The sequence below is a fragment of the Wyeomyia smithii genome, chromosome 2, assembly GCF_029784165.1.
Source record: "Wyeomyia smithii strain HCP4-BCI-WySm-NY-G18 chromosome 2, ASM2978416v1, whole genome shotgun sequence".
Classification (NCBI taxonomy): domain Eukaryota; kingdom Metazoa; phylum Arthropoda; class Insecta; order Diptera; family Culicidae; genus Wyeomyia; species Wyeomyia smithii.
This window is the reverse complement of record NC_073695.1, coordinates 271239936-271262121: the sequence shown is the minus strand read 5'-3', so window position 1 is coordinate 271262121 and position 22186 is coordinate 271239936. Positions and strand designations below refer to the sequence as shown.

At 39.9% G+C, this 22186-nt stretch overlaps 1 protein-coding gene across 7 annotated transcripts in view; it reads right to left on the bottom strand.

The window, feature by feature from the left end:
- The window catches only part of LOC129721159 (5-hydroxytryptamine receptor-like), a 422605-nt gene that overhangs the window by 173732 nt on the left and 226687 nt on the right, over positions 1-22186 (bottom strand). For 5 of the 7 annotated variants that reach the window (XM_055673405.1, XM_055673407.1, XM_055673406.1 and 2 more), the window contains 2 exons: positions 16105-16402; positions 15231-15266 (listed from right to left, as the gene is read on the bottom strand). In XM_055673405.1, coding sequence (XP_055529380.1) covers positions 15231-15266; positions 16105-16402 — 334 coding nt within the window. The remainder of the gene's footprint in view (positions 1-15230; positions 15267-16104; positions 16403-22186) is intronic. The other 2 variants (XM_055673408.1, XM_055673410.1) reach the window with 1 other exon arrangement.

Here is a 22186-nt window from a genome sequence, read left to right as displayed (position 1 = left end):
GTAGGATTTTGCGTTCAATCCTTGGCGGCAAACTAGAAAATGGTGTTTGGCGCAGACGCATGAACCATGAAGTGTACCAGGCATACAAATCGGCGGATATAGTCAAGCGGATAAAACACGGCAGGCTGCAGCGAGAATGCCGAATGAGCGTCACTTCGGGGTAGACCCCGCACTCGTTGGATGTGTGCTGTCGACGAGGATTCACGCGAAATAGGTGTTAGGGGCAATAGGAGGATAGCAGCCCAAGACCGAAGGACATGGCGACTTATTCTGGATTCGGCACTGGATCGATAATCGGTCTGTCGCCTTAAAAGTAAAGTAAAGTAAAGTAAAGTAAGTTAAATATGTATTTGGAGACATGCCAGAAGAAGGAAGGATGTCGAACCATTATGGACATGTTTGTTACACTTAAAAACATTCACCCGCCAAATTTGGTTTCATTTAGTTGGTTAGTTCTCGAGCTGTGCGAAATTTGTGTTTCATTTGTATGGGACCCCTCCCTTATAAAAGAGGGAGGGGTGTCAAACCATTATAGATATATTTGTTACCCCTAGAAACATCCACCCGCCAAATTTGGTTCCATTTACTTGGTTAGTTCTTGAGATATGTAGAAAGTTGTGTTTCATTTGTATGGGACCCCTCCCTTCCAGATGAGGGAGGGGTCTCAAACTATCTTAGTCACCTTTCTTGGCCCTTAAAACCCCTATATACAAAATTTCACACCGATCGGTTCAGTAGTTTCCAAGCCGATATGAATAAAACAGACAGACAGACAGACAGAGCTATATTTTTATATGTTTAGATTATTATTTGAATGGTAAATTTCAAATGTTAAACGGTATTAGTAGTTATTTACAACCAAAAAGAATATGATTAGGTTACCTTAACGATCGAAACATTTATACGTGTTACCATCCTGGACTTTTAACCAAATTTTTTTTATAAAAAAAAAACAATAGAAAAACTTCAACTCTTTTTTTGACGTAGGACTGCGATTGTGGGAAGTGTAACGAAAATGTGGCCTGTTTAAATGCTTTTTATGTTGCTACCACTGAACGGAGTTTTAACCCCAATGCTTTGATCGAAAGGTAAAGGTTACCCCAAACTTGTGATATAATAGTCTTTTTATAAGTAAACTACTAAAAAGTTGAGTTGAAAATCAATCATTTTTGGTTTAGTTTCGCATTCAAGCAATTACTAGTTCGCTTCTATAGCTGAGGACAGAATATATTGTCTCTTTTATTAAACAGATCTTGAATAAGTTGAAGCAAGCAAACATTTTGTAGACTTGACCCTGATTCTTGTTATTTATTAAGACTTCTGTCAGATAAATTGAAGTAAAATAAACAAAAAAAAGGTAAAGTTTTTTTTAAACTTTTGGTATGATAATAAGCAGATCTGTTTAAACTGCAACTGAGGTTTGATGCTGCTGCAAATACACAGCAGTGTGATGTTTTTTACGATTTGTTGATACTGCTCTGTTCTTCTCATGATGATGAGTCTGTTTTAGAAAATTCACAACACTTCATTAACAAGGATGTAACGTCTTGAAGAAGACGGTTAAAGTTTGACATCATAGCAGAATTTCGACCTTCATACTCATGTCTACCATCGGCAATATCAAACACACAACAATCTGCTTTCATGCGACACAGGGACGGGAACATTTTCTTCTTGCAAGCCGCACAACACGACACAATGCATGTTATTTTGTTGCCTCAATGAGAGCTCTATCGGTCCGACTCGACAGAATGTCCACAAGAAATCATTTTTGTACATCCGTGTTACGAAACTGAGGATAAACTGTAGGAACTTAAACGGGGCTTATCAAACGATCGCTCTGAGCCAGAACGACGACATGCGAAATAAAAAATTTCGAACGTTGTAGAATGGTATAACTAAAAATAATTAAATGTAAAATAATTTTACAGTTATATCATTCCCCAACGTTCGAAAAATTTATTATTTATGCAATAATCGAATGAAAATTCAATTCCAGCAATCGGCCTTTTTCAAGGCTACTAAATGTATTTGGAAGAGCATAAAGAATGGTTATTAAAAATGACTGACACGCAAGCAGCCGGGTTATCTTTCTTGTTAAAGTATTCCACTTCAACCTGCGGTCATGGCTTTGCACACAACCCTCCTTTAGTTTTTTTTTCTAAATATATTTTGACCTTTTATCCAACAAATGAGAATTACGCACGTTGTGTGCGGAGAAAATAACTATATCATTGATCTTGTAAGAATATTTCTCAACAGAAATAGAATTATTCAGAGAGAAATAAAATAAAATAACATCGCCAAACGAATGACAGTGTACAGGTCAGGCTTCGGAAAAAGACTGTGGTACGACACTATAATGACGACTGTTCTTAGTTTTTACTCTGACAATCTTACGAATAAGCTATTCATGAGAGCTCACATACAGCTATAGCTCACACAAGGCAACGAAACTGTCTTGTGTTGCACACGACAGCTCATTTTTGCGCATGTATTTTGTTCGTTCGGACATGACAGTCTAGTTTGTTAATTTTGAGGATGTCCTTTGGCTTGGCTTGCGCTGTTGACAGCCTGCAGATTGGCTGTGGGTGTCATCAACTCGCACCCTTTCGATCCTCCTTTTTCTTAGGCCGGTGCCATAATAAATATGAAGTAAACCAAGTGTCATATGTGTTTCCATTGTTAATATTATTCCCCACGTAAGAAAAAATGTGTTTCGATTTCATTACAGCATTGGCCTTACTTTAGTGAATCATAATCACCTGACATTCCACTCGGATTCGTGCCGAAGGATGTCGGAGATTAAGGGGGTCATTAGCGACAGCTTGGAAGGATCAACAGGCATGAAAAGATTGAAAATAATAGCCCGCTTGGCATTGCATGTGTGTGCTGTTGTCAGTGCCTGTCGGGCTATGTACCGAACGCGCGGGGAGCAGGGAGAGCTGTGCAATACAATGAGAGCTGAATTTGTTTAAAATTTGCTGTCACAAACAGACAGTCATTTTCAGAAGCCTGCTACAGGTCTTCGATGCGCGAATGTTATTCGAACATCTGTTCTTTGTGCAAGAGCCGAAAGTCGTTATACATTTTCTCGACTCAGCACTAAGGCACGGTGATTCGTTGTATCCTACAACTTGCAAAATGTGCCAAAAACAACATCGATAACTACTTTAGTTGTTCGAGACCGCTATTAGCGCTCCAGATTAGCGTGCGATATTGTTTGTTTACGTTGAAGGCACGTTTGGACCATCAATTTTGTTTTTAAATAAAGTGTTCTTCTTCGAGAAAAACAAGCAACAGCTGTTTTATTCAAGGTTATTCAACCGTACGAGTTATGGCTTCTTTGCATTATTAATCAAAAGTACCTACATACGAGTGTGACTTCAAATGCTTGCCGGTGGAGTTTTTCCTGGAACTAACCAGAGTCACGTTGCAACAGATGCAGAAAATTTGAGCAGCGGCCGCAAGTAGTACACACTACTGCTTGTTTAATTTTTCTAGGCGAAAATCATATATGGATAGTATTTTCACTAAAAATTAACTATTTACTTTACATTACATGCCCCTTTGTTTGCCTCAACAACAAACACGAACGTCAAAACACAATACGTGGCTGATTTGCTCGATGAACCGGGTTGCTGCAATTTGCTTTAAAAAATTGAAATATATCGTCGCCGATATGCAGTGTTGCTATTTTTTATGAACATTTCTACTTTAGTCGGTGTTCCTACGAGCGTTGTCGAATCATTGGGTAACACATTATCAGGAACATAGAATTTCCAAATGGGTAAGAGTGAATAGAATATTTTATGAGCTATGGCTTAATTCATTTCGAAGCTCTTGTATAAACTGTTTCGGTTTTGAAATTTCGGGTAGTGTTATTTCGGGATGTGTTATTTCAAGTTTATGTGACACCTCCATATGAACCCTTTTCGCCAATACAATAAATAGGTTGTTCGGTAACTAATGATGTCAATTTAGAACCGTCTCGGTAAATATATGCTCACAAACCCGAGAAACGAAGAAATAACATTTCAGTGCGTCTTGAACTGTCCTACAGATCAGACGTTTTTTCGGTTGCTTGTGGACTGGTCTTTGACTGCCTATAGCTTCAAAGTTTGTGTTTTGTCAGTGTGTCTTTTAAAGACTACCTGAAAGTTATTTCCCATCAGTCTTTCTCAAGACTACCTACTTTTGAATTTAACATTTGTTTTAACTTTTTTCGTATCACCTGAAATGGCTGGACGGAAAAAGAAACCTCGCATCGCTGCGGGGAGGAAAAGAGAGGCATCTCTTTCTGACACTTCGAGTGTCTGTAGTGACAATCCTTTTGATATTTTGCCTGAGCAAGAAGCTGGTGAAATGGAAGTTACCAATAATGAAACTATACAAAATATAAAATCTTTAAAAAAGGAGAAAGTTTCACCTATTGTGGTAACTATTTCTTCTGAATTTAATATATTCAAAAAGGAACTTTCAACGTTTGTTTCTGACGTTAAAGTTACCTATCAAATTGGCCGTAGAGGTGAATGCCGCTTATTAGCCGACTCAGTAAAGGGTCGTGATCGTCTTGTTCAGTATTTAACTGACAAGATGTACAAATTTTTTACATATGACACCAAGAACGCCAAGCCGTTCAAGGTTGTCTTGAAAGGTCTCACCAACGATCAAACCGTTGATGAGATCAAACTTACTTTAACAGAATTACTTGGCATAGCCCCTACCCAAGTAATTCTAATGAAACAAAAATCACGAGGCGAAAACAGTCAGAGAACTGGAATTTTCCTTGTTAATTATTTAATTCATTCTAACCGCAATGAGGTTAACAACTTACAATTTTTTGAAAAAGCACATGCTTTGTATAATGTGCGTGTAAAGTGGGAAATTTATAGGAAGTATGGCGGAGGTGAAAAGCATATCACCCAATGCCGTACTTGCCAACGTTATGGCCATGGTTCCAAATTCTGTAACATGGACCAAAAATGTCTTAATTGTGGAGACTCTTTTCACAAAAAGGACACATGTCCTGTGAAAGAGAGTAAAAATTTTCGCTGTGCGAATTGTAACGGCAACCATATGTCAAATTTTTATCAATGCCCTGTCCGCTTAGCAATTGTTAAGGCAAGGCAAGGTAAACAAAATTCAATTTCTCAATTAAAACCAACTTCAAAACAAAATTCTCCAAGCGTACCAGTGACGCATAGTTTACCTACTCCTTTGCATACCCGTTTAACATATGCACAGGTTACAGGTAGTTCGAACATTATACCGCCTAGTGTTGGTAGTTCGAAAATGACCGTTAATATGGGTAAGCAAAACATGCTAGAAAATAATTGTACACCTATTACTCCAGCTAATATTGCTGCCGAAAATATTTTTTCTAATGTCAACTGCCTGGGGCCTATTACGGCAGGTAAACTTTCTTTTTTGCAACAGGCAATGTTCGATCTTATGAACGCCATGTTGCAGGCAAAATCAATGTTTAAAGCCATTCAAATAGGCACAAATTTTACTATTAAAATTGTTTCTATTTTAAAATTTCGCAATGATTTTAAATAAAACAATTAAAATATTAAATTGGAATGCTCGCTCATTGAAGGCCAATGACAATGAGCTTTTTAATTTTTTAACAGTAAATAATGTGCATATTGCAATTATTACTGAAACATTTTTGAAACCTAACATAAAATTAAAATATGATCCCAATTATGTGGTTCATAGATATGATAGGATTCAGGGTTCCGGCGGTGGAGTTGCAATTGTTATTCATCGCCGAATCAAACATCGTGCTCTTCCCCATCTTGAGACGAAAGTTATTGAAACTTTGGGAATTGAAGTTCAAACTGAACTTGGGATTTTATTTATTGCCGCAGCATATTTACCATTTCAATGCACACGCGAGCTCAAAAATTATTTTAAAGGTGATTTACAAAAACTCACCAGAAATCGTTCGAAATTTTTCATAATCGGCGATTTTAACGCTAAACATCGTTCATGGAATAATTCTCAAAGTAATTCCAATGGAAAAATTGTATCAATGATTGTTCTTCAGGATACTATTCTATTTTGTCTCCGAATAGTCCTACATGCTTTTCTTCTGTAAGAAACCCTTCAACAATTGATTTGGTGCTGACAGATCAAAGTCATGTATGTAGTGATTTGATCACACATGCTGACTTTGATTCTGACCATCTTCCAATAACTTTTTCTTTATCACATGAGTCAGTTTTAAACCCTATGAGCTCTGTTTTCAATTATAACAAGGCTAATTGGGAAAGATACAAAACTCATATTGAGAGAAATTTCAATAATGAGCTTGATTTGCAAAACGAAGGCTCAAGTGAAATTTGATTCATCAATAATTGACGAAAATCTTCAACTTCTAATTCGTTTGAAAAATGTCCGCAGACGTCAATATCAACGTTCTCGTGACCCTTTTTTTAAAACTATTTATAAAGATTTACAGAAAGAGATTAAACATAGATTTACTCTTCTGAGAAATCAAAATTATGAGACTAAAGTTGAAAAATTGAAACCATATTCAAAACCATTTTGGAAGCTGTCGAAGATTCTTAAGAAACCTTCAAAGCCTATTCCAGTTTTAAAAGATGGTGAACGTTTTCTTGTATCCAATGAACAAAAGGCTCAAAGACTTGCTCAGCAGTTTGAGAGTGTTCATAACTCAAATTTGAATTTTGTGAGTCCAATTGAAAATGAAGTCACACGTCAATTTGATTTAATTTCTTCCCAGAATTGTTTGCATTTCCGTAAAAGGAAAAAGTCTTCGTGTCATATGCAGTCGATTGCAGAAAAGTTTAGATATTTTTTCTTTCTACTTGCAAAAGTGGAAAATCTCTCCCAATGCTTCTAAAACTCAAATGATAATTTTTCCGCATAAGCCTAGGGCTTCTTTCCTCAAGCCAAACAATAATCACGTTGTCAAGATGAATGGGGTTATTTTAAGTTGGTCCGACAAGGTTAAGTACTTGGGACTAATTTATGATTTTACCTGCAGAAATAATTGAAACTAACTTGAATGAGATTAAATCAATTATTAAAAATTTCAAAAATATGAAAGCACCTGGTGACGATGGAATCTTTAATATACTAATCAAACATCTCCCTGAGAGCACAATGGAATTTTTAGTGAAAATTTTCAATTGCTGCTTCAAAATTGCATATTTTCCCAAATTATGGAAAAATGCAAAAATTACTCCCATTTTAAAACCGGATAAGAACCCAGCTGAAGTTTCAAGTTATCGACCAATCAGTTTGCTTTCTTCAATAAGTAAACTGTTTGAGAGAATTATTCTTAACAGAATGATGTCACACATCAACGAAAATTCAATTTTTGCAAATGAACAGTTTGGATTTCGCCATGGGCATTCCACAACTCATCAATTGCTCAGAGTTACTAATATGATACGAGCTAACAAATCTGAAGGTTATTCCACTGGAGCTGCTCTTTTAGACAAAGAAAAAGCATTCGACAGTGTTTGGCATAAAGGTTTGATTGCGAAATTGCAAACTTTTAATTTTCCAATTTTCCTAATCAAAATTTTAAAAAATTATCTTACTGATCGAACTCTGCAGGTTGTCTATCAGAATTCAAAATCTGATAGATTTCCTGTCAGAGCAGGTGTGCCTCAAGGTTCAGTCTTGGGTCCAGTCCTGTACAACATATTCACTTCAGATCTTCCTGATTTGCCTCCAGGATGCACAAAGTCATTGTTCTGCGATGACACAAGCATTTCCGTAAAAGGAAAAAGTCTTCGTGTCATATGCAGTCGATTGCAGAAAAGTTTAGATATTTTTTCTTCCTACTTGCAAAAGTGGAAAATCTCTCCCAATGCTTCTAAAACTCAAATGATAATTTTTCCGCATAAGCCTAGGGCTTCTTTCCTCAAGCCAAACAATAATCACGTTGTCAAGATGAATGGGGTTATTTTAAGTTGGTCCGACAAGGTTAAGTACTTGGGACTAATTTATGATAAAAAACTTATTTTCAAAGAGCACATTGAGAGTATACAAGCCAAGTGCATCAAATATACGAGATGTTTATATCCTCTCATTAACAGGAATTCTAAACTTTGTTTAAAGAACAAACTTTTGATTTACAAACAAATTTTTAGACCAGCAATGCTTTATGCTGTACCGATCTGGTCAAGTTGCATGTCAACAAGGAAGAAAACGCTCCAAAGGATTCAGAATAAAATTCTGAAAATGATTTTGGAGCGTCCTCCTTGGTTTGGTACACTCGAATTACATAGACTTACTGGTGTTGAACCATTAGAAGCTATATCAAATAAAATTATTAACAATTTTCGACGAAAATCGTTGCAGTCCTCAATTGCTACGATAAGCTCTCTTTATAGCCAATAAGTTAGCAATTAAGTTAGTTGTAAGTTTACTTCCCCTTTTCTGACAAGTAGGTTTAAATCTCTACGAATGATAAGTCCTAATTGCGAAAGCAAACAAATCCTAACAATTAAAATTACAAATTTCTAACAGTGTTGAGAAGTCACCATTTGTGATTGGACACACATACTCATTATTTACTCATATTTATCATAAATACTTAAGCTACTAACAAATCCCCCCTTAAAAAAAAAGAAATAACATTTTGTTGAAGAAATATTTACTTATTGCATTGCAGAACATTTTTTTTCTTTTAAATACTCCCATTTAGTTTTTCTTTGTTCTGTCAGCCATTTTGACGCTTTAATTGCTGTTTGGGTTCATATGTTACCATTACCGACTCATTTTGAAACACCACGCTGCTAGTAGATAGTTTCCCTCTATAAAAGTCAATTCCGGTTAGCAAAAACAAAAAAACGACCTCCTTTCCGTTCGGGGTTTGAACTTTGTAACCTTTCAGCAAACGATTCTATCCGGTTCGGCACTGCTCCCAATAGACCTTCATCCATCTTGCTCTACCATCATCCAGCCAGCGCGGACGGAGCTTCGAAAAACGTTTACTTTAGATTACGTCCACAGCGCTGCCTATTATTCTGCAGGCGAAGAACGAAATCCGGAGTAGAAAATTAAACCGATTCACTCGAAAGCGGGTCATCATCACAAACGTATTAGAGAGGACTACGGCGAACGAAAAGGGTGCAGTTTTTCTCTCGTTAGCTGTAAGCTGCGTACTCGGATGAAAAAAAAAGAAAAAGAAAGATGCTCTCTAGTATAATGCCTTTCAGCTTCTGTTAGGGAGAAATTATAATCCGGTCCATTCTTCGAAAATATACCCCCGACAAGTTTCTATCCTGGCGAAGAGATGAAAAATGATAATTCCTTCCGACTTTAAAGTTCTAGAGCACAACGAGCATCGAGTAGCTTAGCTCGTGCTTTAAGCTGATATGGTTGAAAGTAAAATTAATAGCTCCGAGAAGTGCGACAGCTTGTACTTTCAACTGTATTTATTGGACTAAAAAAAGACCATTTCAGCGTCGAGTTTAGCAGCGATGTGGTGCGCATTCCTGACCTGACATCATTATTATTATTATTATTATTATTATTATTATTATTATTATTATTTATTTCTACCATTTATCTGACCAATGTCTTAATAAATATTACAATATTAGAGTTAAGTTCATAAAATGTTCGTTCTTTTAATCTTCTGCACGAATTTATTCACGGATTCGTTGAAGTCAAACAAGTGCTCAACACAAGCAAATGCTCTTACACAGGCGGTGACGGGCTCATTATAACCGAACGATGTGCGATGAAAAGGGGTCTGCAGAAATCCAGTTGAACGCAGAGCGCGTTGTGATGCACGAAAGTTCACGAGAGACAAAAGCTTCGGTGAGTCGATTTCTCCATGGAGTAATTTAGCTATAAACACAGCTTGATGCAATCGGCGACGGTGCTCAAGTGTATCAATTCCGATCAAGCGGCAGCGATCTGGATACGGAGATAAGTTAGCAGGATCACGCCAGGGGAGCTCACGTAATGCAATACGGGCGAAGCGTTTTTGGATACGCTCAATCCGCAAGTTCCAAGTAAGTTGGTGAGGAAACCAAACCAGATTGCAGTTCTCGACTAGTGGGCGTACTAATGAACAGTAAAGCGCTCTTAGGCAGTGCGGATCATTAAAATCACGGGCGAGTTTAGATATGAAACCAAGCTGGCGTGTAGCTTTCGAAATTATCGTTGCGTGATGTAGGTGGAATGTAAGTTTAGTGTCAAGAAGAACACCTAGATCCCTTACATGATCAACCCTCCTTAGTTCCAATCCGTCGATGCGATAGTCGAAGATAACAGGGTTTAAAATACGATGGAAGGTTATAACTTCGCATTTGGTTATACTAACCACAAGCCAGTTTTTTCGACACCAGCTGGTAAATACATTCAAGAAATTTTGTAGACGACGGCAGTCTTCGATAGTTCGAACTTCCAGAAACAACTTCAAATCATCTGCATACACCAGCTTGCAGCCATCACCCAGCAGCAGTGTCACGTCATTGAAAAAAAGTGCAAATAGCAAGGGCCCCATATTACTTCCTTGGGGAACTCCTGACTTGTTAGTAAACTGCGATGAAATACTAGAACCCAGTTTTACGCGTAGAACTCTTCCTCGTAAATACGAGCTCAACCATGCAACGAGCTGGTGGGAGGCACCTAGGCGTGAGATTTTACGCAGGAGTATTGAGTGGTCCAAACGATCGAAAGCCGCTTTGAGGTCGGTGTATATCGCATCAACTTGAGCTTTTTGTTCCATCTGTGAGATGCAAGACGAAGTGAACTCCAACAAATTGGTACAGACTGAGCGGCCCGGCATAAATCCATGCTGAGTGGTTGAAATATAGTGCTTAGTGCAGGAGAGCATATAACCGCTTACTATGATCTCGAATAGCTTAGACCCAGCAGAAAGGCTAGTGATGCCACGATAATTTCTAACGTTTTGCCGGTCGCCGGATTTTAAAACGGGAAACATCAGCGACTGCTTCCAAACTGCAGGAAACTTTCCTTGCGTAAAAGACTTGTTAAAAATGTGGCATAACGGAACAGCAAGAGTGGTAGCACAACGACTAAAAACAACAGCAGGAGTTCCATCAGGACCTGCCGAATATGACCGTTTCAATTTTTTTGCTGCAGCCAATACCATATCGGTCGTAATCGTAAAGGTACTTAGGTCGACTAAACCGGGGGGAACACCAGATGCCGCTGATTCAGCCTCGGAGTCAGAGGCAGCTTCATCAGCAAAAACGGAAGCGAAGAACTTTGCAAACAGCTCACATGACTCGGATTCCGATGTTGATTCATCATTGTCGAAACGTACATTCACAGGTACGGAAGAACATTTCCTTTTGGTGTTAACGAAGTTCCAAAAGTTTCGCGGATTCCTTCGAAGGTCGGTCTGCACCCGTAGCACATATGACCTGTACAGTGTGCGATTCAAACGACGATATTCATCACTATGACGTTTAAAATCAGACTTCGTAAGCGCAGTTTTCAATCGGCGATATTTGCGCTGAGAGCTATTCTTTAGCCGTTTCAATTCACGTAACCAAAGAGTTCCCAAAGCAGGTGAATTAGGGCGCTTCACAAAAGGCAGATTAGAATGTAACCACTGAACAATTACATCACAAAAACGGTGAGTCAATTCGTCAATATCGGTGCAGGTTAGCAGACTCTCCCAATCGAAGTTTAATAAATAATCAGACAGCGCAGCAAAATCTATCCTACGATAATTTAGCGATCTATTTCCTACCTCAACACGTGCACGAGCTATATCGCTACTGCAAGTGACAGGCAAAGTAATAGTGAGGGGCGGATGGTGTAGATCGACAGGAAGCAGTGGCACAACGCTGCGTTCAGTCGATACTCTGCAATCAGATGGACAAAACACTAAGTCGAGTATGCGCCCTAGATGGTTTCGCTGGAGATTTGTTTGGCATAAATTGTAGAAATCCATGCCGTCTACCAATGTAGCACTAGCTGCAGGGAGATGAGCAGAAATAACGGCAGAGTCGACAGTCCATTCTAGTCGCGGTTGATTGAAATCGCCACAGATCAGTACGATACTGTTATCACCTCTTTTATCGTACAGCTCACCCACAGAAGCGATGTGCTTCTCGATGACGTCAACTTTGTGACTTCTGTCAGGCGGAATATATACACCGCACAGTAGCAGCTTCGTTCCTCTTATTGTGGTGCTAACACATACTTGCTCTAAACAGTTACCATTCACCGTCTCGATCAATGAGCTAGCATGACAATGTGCCACCGCAATTAATACTCCACCAAAGCTAGATTTGTTACTGTTCTGGGAGCTGCGGTCACAACGAAACACGTTGAATGATGATCCATCAATTTTTGTACGCAGTCCGCGCACATTCTGGTAGGCGATTTGGATTTCGCTTTCATTAATGACGTCACGCTGCAACACAGCATTATTCAGTGCAAAAGAGTTAGAACTAACAGACAGATACTCGCCTCTGGTGGAAACCCGAAGGTTCCCACCGTCCACAAAAGTACGCATTAAATCTATATCACATCCGTCCTGAGTCGTCGGTACGAGTTTTTTGGTTGGTCAATAAACTCGCGGAATAGTAAGCCTGCGGGCCACGAAGCTGCATTCAGAGCTCGATCCTTCAATTCGGGATCCAAGCTAACTTTGAAAGAAACGAAGGACAGTGTGGTGACATCTTTGTCCTTGGGTACAAGCCGTATAACTTCTACAGAATCGGGAACATCCAAGCAGCGAGAAACAATTTTCTGAATGTCATTATTCGAGGCAAGCGGATTTAAACCCGAAAGATACAGCCAAAATTTATTCGAAACGGCAGCCGGGAGAATAGAAGGAACAGAAAGATCACTCAAATTTATTTCTTTTGTTCCACAGTCTGGAGCAGCCGGGATGGATGGCTCGCGCTCATCTCGTCGACGTTTTGCACTTCGTCTTGTTGGCCAATCCGGCGTGTCGCATAGAGACGGAGTAGCGGGGGGCGGTTTTGGCCTAGTAGCAAAATTATCAATTTTATTGCTCAATGCTTCAACAACACCGCACAGCTGTTGAAACTGCGCGGACAGATCAGGCTGAGCGAGTGGCTGTGATTGTGTTTGCATAGTTTCGGTTATATAGGAGCTAATGCTGCGGCCTTTTAACTCATTCCTGCAGGTGGAGCAAACCAATAAAATTTTCCCAGAGGCAAATGCGTCTTTCAGCCCGCGAGCATTAATGCCACAACACTGCTGGTTAATATGCAAGTAAGCTTCGCAGAATCCGCAGCGTAGTGGCTCGAGGTCGTTTATATCACCTTTGCACTCGCAGCATTGTTTTTTCTCCATTGCGCTTTGTGTGGTATTTCGTTGCTGTCGAAGAGACACAGGCAAGCAACTAAACTTGACGATGAAGCTGGTGCTAACGGTGATCGAGCGCGCCGAAAATTCAACAGTATGCAAAAACAATCAGCTGGCGCTACCGAAAAACACTGTATAAACTCAAATTAATCCACGAAATGTTTATATTCCACTAAAATCGGATAGCTACTGAGCTAACTGTACGTTTCAAAAACTTTTAAACCGAAAACAATAATTATTCACCGCGGAAAAACGAACTTTCAACGCATCAAAAACAAACGAACCGTTGTGTAACTGAACGAACGTTCAGATGTATCATCCGATTACCATCATTTGTTCCAACCTAACACAATTCTTTGCTAACAAAAACATTCACTAGCGATGAGCGGATCTTTAATCGCACATGGTTTAGTTTGTTGAAAAGAACTAAGAGGAAAGCAGTTTCTCTCGTTCGTATGTTGTTCTGGAAATAAATTCTGAAAAGCTTCCAGTTTTGACTGAGAAAATTAACGGTAGATAGGTTTTTCATTTTCGCACCATAGAAGGGTGCTCAAAATGATGAATCATCTCTGCTGATTGCTACGAGCTTCTAACTCAAACATAGTTCTCTACGAGTATTTTTATCCACAAAGAAATTCAACAATCTGCGAGGACGTTGAAAAGAAAAAAAAAATGATTTAAGGGTTAACATGCGTTTTTTGTTTAATAAATTTAGAAGTTATTCTTTTCTTGCGCAATGCTAGTTCAAAACTGTTTCTACATCTACTTGATATTGTCGTTTTCGGCATTATTTCAGACAAATTTGGCACCCGTTATGTTCTGGTACTGGTTTCTATAAAACGGGGTTTTCCATTACAATCAAACATCACATTCAATTCAAATTGAGTTTTCTGAACCCATATCATGACAATAACAAAGTTAAATTAGTATTTTTTGAAGCCAACATTCAAATGAACATTACGCGACACATTTCAATCGGAACTTTTCAGTTTCAGTTTGTGTTGAACTGCGACGCAAGTCGGAAGGAGTGGTCCGGAATCTGGCCGCCCTCACGTTACATAGTTTTTCGGGGCGGGGGGCGAAAGAAGGAAGGTCAGCACTTGTTCCACACGGAAGACACACAATGCTTTCTCGTTAGTGACAGATGACGAACACTGCCGTCATCAGCGCAGTTCGGTGCAAATGGGGATACCGGGCGGGAGCAGATGACAATTTCGACAGCGATGTCTGCCCGGAGTTTACGTCAGTAGTGTGCACATTTCTCTTCCGGCATCGGGGACCAAATCAACACTCTGGTTATCTGGTTTTATTCCAATTTGAATTCACAGTTCGAGTTGAAATTCAGGATGTATTGTTCGAATTTCGTATGACAACGGGAGGAGAACGAGTTGTGATGCAATGTATGGATTTTTGGTAGAAGTTGAAAGCTTTTATCAAATCTCATTTAGTTAAAAAAATAAAGACCAAGACTGCCTATTCTGAGGGGTAAACATTTGTCTAGAGTGCAGTGTTTGTGGTCGAGTGTCACTACAGTATAGACAGTGCCACGTAAAAAGTGATTCAAACAAACTCTACGTCTACATTCGAACAGTTTTGTTTTTGTTGTTGTTGTTGTGGATGAATGGGTGCTGAGTGTTACACTGCGATCAACCTTTGAATTCCGCAAACCACGAGTAGAACGACGTCCACCTTACGGGATTTCCAGCACTATTTACACATACACACACAGGTTTGATTATGTTTGTGTTTCGGACTGCAATCAATCGTATAACAATCCGATGTTAGGTGACAATCTACTTTGCTTTGAAACACATGAGAGTGAGAGCTGCTGCTGGGGAACGAACACAAATGTAAGGGGTCTGCTAACAAAAAAATGGGGAACGGAGGAGCACTTATATGTAACCGAAAATACTTACTAAAGGTTTTGGTATCAATTGCACAATTGTTTTACCCTGTTTTGTGTACGAAATGATAAAAAAGTAGATAAGAAAGATATAGTTTCGAAACAGTCGAACGCAGATGAGACTATTAAAAGCTGCGTAAGAAAAGAGAAATATTTAACCTAGAACGCCATTGGCAGTAGCCAATGGCGTAGTTAAGAGATTAGAATATTTACACACAAAGAAAGTCTACACGATATTGATAGGTGAATAGTTGGAATACAAAACATGCGAAAAAGAAACTAAAAAATGATACATTGACACGGTTAAGTATGATTACGTTAAAAGTTTTAATTTGAAATGAGATAATGCTCGAGCAGAAAAAGAAATTCAAAGAAAAACCAGTTGCAGCGGAAAACTTTTCCGCCAATTCAAAGTATATTTTTCCTTCAATTTTCCCTCCTAGATATGGATGAAACTACATTACTCCCGGAGTTTTGCTAGAATAGCAGACAGAGTAAAAAAACTGGCCCCGCTCAAATGGTCGTTAAATTGGAAAAACGAGGTGGTAAGTTTTCCGCTGAAACAGAAATTTAACTCGCTTGATTGTTGGAATTAGTTTCCGTGCCGCAACGGGAAAAAGATGCATTTAGTTGGAAGTTAAATGACACAAAAACGCTACTTTTATCGACAGAAAAGGATAAGTTTGGAGAGAAGTACAATGAAACTCGACAATAAGCACGACATCCAGAAGCAAAATTGTAGAGAGCAAAAAAGAAAAGTGGAAGAAAAACGTCGGACTTTGACTGTAATGCGCTCTGCTAGCAGGCGACAATTTGACTGGATTTCGGGGGGAAATGCGAACAGACGGATCACGATACAGGGAACGGGGGGTGGTAGGAATAGCTACCTGCTGCCTTCGCCGTATCCTTTTCCGGGCCGCTAGAAATATCCGCCAGTACAGGAACAGTATCACCAGCAGTGGCACGTAGAAGCTGGATGCGGTGGCAAATATCTGATAACCGACGTCCTGTGACACGATGCACTGCAGATCCTGGTAGACTCGGGATTCCCACTCGGGATCTTTCCAGCCGAGAAGCGGTGCGATGGACACCAGCACCGACAGGGTCCAGATGACGATGATCATGTAACCAATCCGTCGTGCCGTTCGCTGGTGGGCGTAGTCGATGTCCGTCACGGCCCAGTACCTGTAAAAAAAAGCAGACAAACTCATGTAATTTCCAAGAAATATTCTGACCAGACGGTAGAGATGCACACAAGAGCATCTACTGTAGAGCAATTATTCAAAACCACGATTTTTCCAATAATTGTTGCACGTCCAGATGAAAAGACAACTCTGCCTGAACTTCCAACGAATTGCCGGTTCCCAATCAGATGCAAAAGTGTGCCCCACTTCGGACAGGATAAAAAGCATACTTCAGTACTAACGAAGTAAAAACATACACGAACGCTATCACTGATGATTTGCATGTGCTTTCTCATTTTAGCTGGGAAACTCGTTCAAAAATCGTACATTGAATTCAATATAAATGCAAATTCGTTCGAGTTTGCCGAGTGTCAATTGCAGCAGCAGCACACTCGCCAATGCAGCCCCAGTAGATGGACAACGATTTGCATCAGGCCAATATTGCGCGCAATATCAGTTCGGCCAGCAGAAGTGCTGCATGTACGTATCTACATATAGATGTCAACTCAAAAGGTCCGAAATTAGTTGACCGAATCTCATTTCCTATTGGCTCTCATGTCTTTTATATTCCTTTCATGAAGTTTGAGAACCTGGAAGCGGGGTTTTATTTATTCACCGGTGCTTCAGAATGGCACAAAGCGTTCGGAAAATATATTTTTATTTACACAGGAAAATGAGGATACTACGTAGAGCCTACTGGGTGTTCCAGTGTGGAATGTCTAAAATTCTTAACAAAGAGAACATGCTTCAAGCTTCAGAATTGTAGGATTCTAAATTATGATATAAATTTTTCAAAAAAAAGGTGCTTGCTTGCCCCAAAGCTCAAAACAGTTGCCCTAGGAAGATTATAGTTTATAACCATTCCTGTGAAAGCGGTGTGCCTAATTTTACTTCTGAATCGATGGTTTTTTTGTGTCTGGTATAGCTGATCTCAAAATAAACAAAAGACTTCGAAACTATAACGGCCCTTTTCTGCCCAAAGCGGTGCGATGATTCACTTTTTTTAATTCTAGATAACAGGAGAGCCCGAACTTTGCGATTTCAATAATTACACAATTTTATTTTGCGGAAAACAACCCGGATAGCTAAAATTTTACATAGAGTTAGTAGACGCACAGCAACAAGCCAGTCGTCGTAGGTTCGAGTCTCGGCTCGGGAGAGACTGTTAGTGTCAGTAGGATCGTAGCGCTGTCCAATTGTCCTGTACACTTAATAGTTGGCAGCGAAGTCTAAGTATAATAAACAAAAGGTCGAGTTTCGAATCGGAATGTAGCATCAAGGCTTTGCTTTGCTTTTTGCATACAGTAAATAGGAAACAGGAAAAGGCATTCATCGAATTATGAAACACCCAGTTTGAATATTGCAGCAGTCCCCAAAAAGTTTACCATCACATAAAAGGCGGATATCTCGTCTTTTCAATGATCTAGAAAGTTGCGGTCTTCAGCTAACTTCACGCAAAAGTTGGATGGTGCTGAACCAGTACAAAATTCTGCGTTTTAAGCGCAATTGTTAATGTAATTTGGAACCAGTACAATGATTGCGTGTTGGGCATATCGCAATTAATTCTCTAGCGTTTTTTCAATATTTTTGGCAGCTGCAAACTACTACACTTATATTGAATTTCTTTATTCCACCTTTATTCCGCGCACTAACTGCTGTCAAAACCCTTCTTTATTCGCTCGATTTTGACCCAGTTTCGCACCTGGCGTGCTGCCCGAAGAGCACTATAAAATTTGTCAGCTTCAACCCACCACCGCACGTGCTTAGTTCGTAAACAATTATCTGGAATCTCTTTTTTACTTGCTTCGTAAATGGCGATGCCGTTTTTTCGCTCGGTAGATTTGCCCTGACGCAGTTGAATAAAGAAATCCGCTGTTAAACAGTTTCAACTGGTATCAAGCATAGGCTGACCAGATTTTCTCGGAATAAAAACGGGCAAATGGGTTCGAAAAACGGGACACATGATAAAATTGATTGTTGAAAAGTTTTACCAACCATATGATGCAAACAATTATTCATTGCTATCCGATTCTGTACGATACTTAGCGTTTGATGAAATTTAGCGTAGAAGAGTGTGATTTTTTGCAATGAGTTCCTGAGATTTGTCACATAGATAATCGAGATTTTGACAACAATTATCATGGTCTCAACTTTCAATAGCGACTTCTTCGTCAGTTCACGATGGGGGATGTCCGGTACTGTCAGAAAGGCACAAAACGTACTCAGTAATATTAAAAAAACTGGGCTGCTTGGAAACTTATTTTCCGTTTAGGAAAATTCCAATGCAATGCTCTATTTGAGAATTTTCAGAATTTTTCAAGGAGCATCCGAAAACGGTACAAAATAACAAAAAGACGGAACGGTTAAAATTAGTTGAAAAACGGTACTGTCCCGTTCAAAACGGTACGTCTGGTCAGTCTAATCAAGCAGCATTGCAAAGCGTGCGAGAAGCAAAACCTTTCTCTCCTCTTTTTTGCTTGAGAACGAGACATATGCTACGCTTCTCAAGTCTTTTGCACACACACCCTTCGAGATACTGTTTCTTCTTTATGCATTCCCCTGAGTAGCAGCAAGCACGCACCGACAGTATGAGTGAGACTAATAGCACTGGTATCAAGATCAAGTTAGTGATGGAGAAGTTATCGATATTTATCGTTAATATCGATAATTGCTTCATATATAATAATTGCTATGCGAATTATTTCCTGCACTTGCTAAATACCATATAGTAGTTATCCAAAATAGCCAATTATTGTTACCATTTCTCTTCTGGCCGAATAGAGTTCGGTTGAATCCACAAGTGAACAAATATTATCCTTGCTTTTGCAACCTCGCACCCCTGCAAAATTTATCGATAATTCATCGACAGTTTATCGATTTGTCGATAATATCGATAAAAGCCCGGAAACTATTGATGTTATTGTTAACGATTTTGCTCGATATTTCCCATCACTAGATCAAGTATGTACAGCACGGGTGTCTCGCTCATTTCGTTAAGCGACGAAACATCGCCTTGCGCGTCGCAATCCGAACCAAAAAAAGCGAAAGAGCAGCCTGCAAATTGTATGTGACGTGCCTAGTCTCGTCGCACGTACATGGACATTCTACGAGCGAGAGGGAAATTTCTTTCGTCGCTTGAGAAAAAAGCGCATGCACAGGATGACAAATACTAATTATTCACAAGTTACAAGTGTTGCCATAAAAAATCAGCAACGCTTTTGTGGCTTTGTGGAATGGAGGGCTTTCGGTGCAGCTAACGTTGATTACAAAATGTTGTGAACAGAATTTTGTTTTTAAAATGATACTTTAAAATGATCAAATCCATCGAGAAGAATCGATCGAGTATTATAGCTATATAAATCTAGTGAGTTCATAAGTTGTTGTTCACTGCTTGCACTGCTCCATGAGTAGCAGTCACTAATACACTCGATGTGGGAAATAAAGTGTCGATATTTGATACATATTCTGATTTTAATCTATGTCAATGTATTCGCAGTACAACTGTTGCGTTATCGTTTTCACATATTTATTGTGCGATTTTAGTGCAAAATTTGTGCAAATCGGGAAGTACAGTGATTGTACAAGACTTGAACTTTTGCGTGTGGATCACTCAACTAAACCAACAAAATGGCGAACGACCCTAAGTGTTAAACCCACTCTGAAAATATTTAAACCATCACATATGTCAACTTATGTTATCTTGCTAACATATCATTTTGTTACCATCGTACTAAACCTATTGACTTTCACCAGGTGTGCAACAGGATTCTTTCCAAGCAGTGCGTGCAGTTCGTGGTTCATGCGCCTTCGCCATTCTCCGTCGTCCGCCTGTACTCCACCGTAGATAGTCCGCAGTACCTTCCGTTCGAAAACTCCAAGAGCGTTAGGGTCCTCCGCGAGAAGCGTTGTTGTCTCGATCCCGTAGAGGACTACCGGTCTTATCAGGGTTTTGTACAGCGTCAACTTCGTGCACTCGATTCGAACGAAGTGACTTCCGAAGTGAAAAGTAGGCACGATTTTCCGCCTGGATGCGTCTCTGGATCTCTTTGCTGGTGTTATTGTCGGCGGTCACCAGTGACCCCAAACACATGAACTCATCGACCACCTCAAGCTCATCACCGTCTACAGAGACTTGGGTTGGGAGGCTGATGTTGTTCTCCTTGGAGCCTCTCGCTCGCATGTATTTTGTTTTCGACGCATTTATCCGCAGTCCGATCCATCCAGCTTCGGCTTTCAGTCGGGCGTAAGTTTCCTCCGCCGTCGCAAAGTTACGTGACATGATGTCGAAGTCATCCGTGAAGCTCAAAAGCTGAACAGACCTTGTGAAAATTGTGCCCCTCGTATGCCCGCCCTCCGGATCACACCCTCAAGGGCGATGTTAAACAGCAAACAGAAAGGTCCATAACCTTGTCTCAACCCTCTGCGCGATTCAAACAGACTCGAGAGTATCCCCGAAACACGCACGTAGCACATCACTTGCGCCATGGTGGCTCTGATCAATCGAGTCAGTTTATCCGGAAATCCGTTGTCGTGCATGATCTGCCATAGCTGTTCTCGACTGACTGTATCATAGGCCGCCGTGATGTCAATGAAGATGTGGTGTGTGGGCACGTTGTACTCGCGACATTTCTGTAAGATCTGTCGGAATGAGAACTATCCAATTTCCAACCAAACTATCCATTAATCAGTAGCCCTTGGCCTCCTGAACAACTTTCCTGAAGACTGCAATTTTATAAGCGGTTGAATTCACGAGATATAGTAAGCAGAAATACTGCAAAAATTCATTTACCATAATCCTTTAATTTTCTGAACAACTCTCCTATAAACCGTAGTTTTCTTAGAGGTTGAATCAACGAGATAAAACAAGTACAAAATACTCAACTACATGCTTACAAGCACCATGTTGCGACTAAATTAAATACTGAAGTGTATACAACCCAGAACTTCTAGTTCTCCTGAACAACCTTGCTGAAATCCACAACTTTCTAAGTTGTTTATTCACGAGATAAAATATGTCCAAAATACTCAAAACTATAAGCGCCTAGCGGCTGAATCTCGAAACAAGCTGGGCAACAAATAACAGTCCTTGACCTGGCTTCCTAAACAACTTTGATGAATTGAATTTGTCGAATTCACGAGATAAACTGAGTTAGAAATTTTTAAAACTGCATGTACGATCGATTTTTGTATCAAATCTTGCAGCAACTAAAAGTGCTCTTAGCGAGGGCCTAGTGTGGTTGGTAACGTCTCCGCCAGCCACGCTCGACGCCTGGGTTCGAATCCCACCGCTGACATAGGTGTCGATGGTTGTGAGGTGGCGTGATCCACTCACAACCAACCCAACTGGTCCAGATTCAATCCTAGCCTACACCGGGAGATTTTTTGAGGCGAAAAATCTCTGGGATCACGCCTTCCATCGCATGAGGAAGTGAAGCCGTTGGCGCCGGTCCGTTGATAAACGGGTCGTGAGTTAGGGTCCTGGGTGTGGAGTTACCTCCCTGGGCGTCGGTGATTGGCCACAACAGTGGCGGAACTAGACCGACGGAAAACGAGCGAGAATAAAAATAAAAAAAAAAATCTTAGGAGGGTTGTGTTCAAAGCCACGACCGCAAAGATGAAGTAGAATACTTTTACAAGAAAGAAAACCCGGCTGCTTGCGTGTCAGTCATTTTTTAATTTGTTGTACAATTCAATATCGGATAAGATACCGATCACATCTTGGCGTTATCACTGACAGTGAGAGTAAAGTATTCCTTGTGATAAAATAAACAGTGAAAAGCTGATT